This window comes from Terrapene carolina, unplaced genomic scaffold (assembly GCF_002925995.2).
Source record: "Terrapene carolina triunguis isolate 2854851 unplaced genomic scaffold, T_m_triunguis-2.0 Scaffold22791, whole genome shotgun sequence".
Taxonomy (NCBI): domain Eukaryota; kingdom Metazoa; phylum Chordata; order Testudines; family Emydidae; genus Terrapene; species Terrapene triunguis.
In genome coordinates this window covers 12,937-16,224 of record NW_020687142.1, presented here as the reverse complement: position 1 = coordinate 16,224, position 3,288 = coordinate 12,937, and the positions used below count along the sequence as shown (strand labels likewise).

The following is a 3,288-nucleotide window of genomic DNA, read 5'->3' as shown; positions in this document are numbered from 1 at the left end:
TTGAGCTGCAAGGTCACTGTCTGCCCAGCAGCCCCTTCTCAGAGCACGGCAGGGCCGGGGGGGGAGAGGGGGCTGCAAGGGGAGGGCAGACAGATCCCAGCCACTGGAGCAGAGCACTTGAGGGAAGCAGGCACAGAGCAGGCCTCACCTTCAGCTGGACTCCCCCCTCCCCACCCATGCGGGAACCCTGGGGCTGGGCTGAGCTGGAGGGGGAGGAGGTTCTCACCCCCTCCAGCCCCCAGGCAGCGCATCAGCTGGTAGCTGACTGAGCCGGCCCAGCCCTGCACAGGGCAAGACTCCCTCTGGGGCTCTGGCAGATGCAGGGTCGAGGTGGCTGGAGCCCCAGGTCCAGCCAGGATTCAGCTGCCAGAACTACACTGACTCTGGCCACCCAACCTGGGAGGCACCCGGGCTCCTCTCTGCCCTACAGGGGCTGAGCCCAGCCTGACTCCAGCCCTGTCTGTGGTGCCAGCGATCGCTGGGCTTGGCACAAAGCATCTATCCAGGCTTCTCACCAGCTGCTGCGGACTCTCAATCCCGGCCAGGGAGGCACCGTGTGAAGAGCAGAAGCTCTGGCTGTAGGTCCAATTCCCTGGAACATTCGAAAAATAGTAGAATTTCCCCTGGATCCCGATCCAGCCGTCCGGACACCGGGAGGCAGCAGAGGGGCATTGAGAAGAGTGCTTACATTTTTCCACTAAAAAAAAAGATAAGAGAGAGAGAACACCCAGGGTGAGAGATCGTCCCTTCCCTAGTACCTGTGGAGAACAAGCAGCAACAGAAACACAGCAACTGCCAGACTGGATCACACTACTGGGGTAGACGGCAGATCTCAGAGAGCCACCAGCACTACCTGCTTCAGAGGGAGGGCAACATACACCTCCTAGTGGGCAGTGGTGGGATAGCCGGCCCCAGAGAACATTTCCCCCAAATGCAGTCAGAGGGTGGCTAGGCCCCAAAGCAGGAAGGTTCATAGTCCTTCTATTTGTATCTTGATTCAGAGAGAATAACCTGCCCGGAGGGGTCAGGAGGACACTTCTGTCTGTCAGTAGCTGGCTCACGGCCTGAAGCAGGAGAGTTCATACCCCCTAGACCAGGGGTCGGCAACGTTCGGCACGCGACTCGCCAGGGTAAGCACCCTGGCGGGCCGGGCCAGTTTATTTACCTGCTGACGCGGCAGGTTCGGCCGATCGCAGCCCCCATTGGCCCGGGACTGTGAACTGCGGCCAGTGGGGGTCGCGATCGCCCGAACCTGCCACATCAGCAGGTAAATAAACTGGCCCGGCCCGCCAGGGTGCTTACCCTGGCGAGCCGCGTGCCGAACGTTGCCGACCCCTGCTCTAGACACTGAACCCTCTCCAGGATATCTCTGGATGGTCCCATTACCCACATCAAGGGCCAGTCCTTTTATGAATCCTGCTGAGTTCAGTAACATCTTGTGGCAGCGAGTTACCCTGGGCACAAGGCTGCTAGTTACATATTTAATGCAACAGGAGACAGAAAAAAAGTTTAACAGTGGTGTGGTATTTCAATCAATTACACGGAATGGCCACTAGGGGGAATCAGACCCCAATGAGTGGGAGTGATCTGCTGCATTTTCTTGCTCCCAAAGACCATTTCAATCTTAAATCTACTAGAATTCTTTGAGGGTCAACAAGTATGTGGACAAGGGGGATCCAGTGGATATAGTGTACTTAGATTTTCAGAAAGCCTTTGACAAGGTTCCTCATCAAAGGCTCTTCAGCAAAGTAAGCTGTCATGGGATGAGAGAGAAGGGCGTCTCATGGATCAGTAACCAGTTAAAAGATAGGAAACAAAGGGTAGGTATAAATGGTCAGTTTCAGACTGGAGAGAAGTAAATAGTGGTGCCCCCCAAGAGTCTGTACTGGGATCAGAACTGTTTAATATATTCATCAATTATTTGGAAAATGGGGTAAACAGTGAGGTGGCAAATTTTGCAGATGATACAAAATTACTCAAGATTAGAGTGACCAGACAGCAACTGTGAAAAAATGGGACGGGGTAGGGGGGTAATAGGCGCCTATATAAGAAAAAGTCCCAAAAAGCGGGACTGTCCCTTTAAAAACGGGACATCTGGTCACCCTACTCAAGATAGTTAAGTCCAAATCTGACTGTGAAGGGTTACAAAGGGATGTCACAAAACTGGGTGACTGGGCAACAAAATGGCAGATGAAATTCACTGTTGATAAATGCAAAGTAATGCACATTGGAAAACATAGTCCCAACTATGCATATAAAATGATAGCGTCTAATTTAGCTGTTACCACTCAAAGATCTTGGAGTCATTGTGAATAGTTCTCTGAAAACATCCACTCAATGTGCAGCAGCAGTCAAAAAAGCAAACAATGTTGGAAATCATTAGGAAAGGGATAGCTAATAAGACAGAAAATATCATATTGCCTCTATAAATCCATGGTACGCCCACATCTTGAATACTGTGTGCAGATGTGGTTGCCCCATCTCAAAAAAGATATATTGGAAGTGAAAAAGGTACAGAAAAGGGCAACAAAAATGATTAAAGGTATGGAACAGTTTCCATATGAGGAGAGATTAAGAAGACTGGGACTTTTCAGCTTGGAAAAGAGACAATTGGGGGGGGGATATGATAGAAGTCTATAAAATCATTACTGGTATGGAGAAAGTAAATAAAGTGTTATTTACTCCAGCTCATAACACAAGAACTAGGGGGTCACCAAATTAAATTAATAGGCAGCAGGTTTAAAACAAATAAAAAGGAAGTATTTCTTCACAGAATGCACAGTCAACCTGTGGAACTCTTTGCCACGGGATATAGTGAAGGCCAAGACACTAACAGGGTTAAAAAAAGAACTAGATAAGTTAATAGGACAGGTCCATCAATGGCTATTATCCAGGATGGGCAGGGATGGTGTCCCCAGCCTGTGTTTGCCAGAGGCTGGGAATACGTGACAGGGGATGGATCACTTGGTGATCACCTGTTCTGTTCATTCCCTCTGGGGCACCTGGCATTGGCCACTGTCGGAAGACAGGACACTGGACTAGATGGACCTTTGGTCTGACCCAATATGGCCATTCTTATGTTGATTCAGGTTTTTTCCTCCAGGTAAAGAATACTCTTGCGGGAATTCTGCGCCACTGCATGCGCACAGAATTCTTTGCTTCCCTGCAGAAAAATGACTGTCTGATGGGGAAGCAAAGGGAAGCTGCAAGAGCAGTCACGTGCCCCTCCCCAGAAGCGCGGTGTGACGAACTGGGTCTGTTCTTACTGTGGTCTGTGAATGCTGACAG

The 3,288-nt window shown here is 50.3% G+C and overlaps 1 protein-coding gene across 1 annotated transcript in view; it reads right to left on the bottom strand.

The window, feature by feature from the left end:
- Positions 1 to 515: 515 nt before the first annotated feature.
- LOC112117565 (C-type lectin domain family 2 member D5-like) overlaps positions 516 to 3,288 on the bottom strand; it is a gene marked incomplete at its 3' end in the record, with an annotated part of 8,902 nt that continues 6,129 nt past the window's right edge. Inside the window, exon 3 of the mRNA XM_024215559.2 lies at positions 516 to 697. Coding sequence (XP_024071327.1) covers positions 516 to 697 — 182 coding nt within the window. The remainder of the gene's footprint in view (positions 698 to 3,288) is intronic.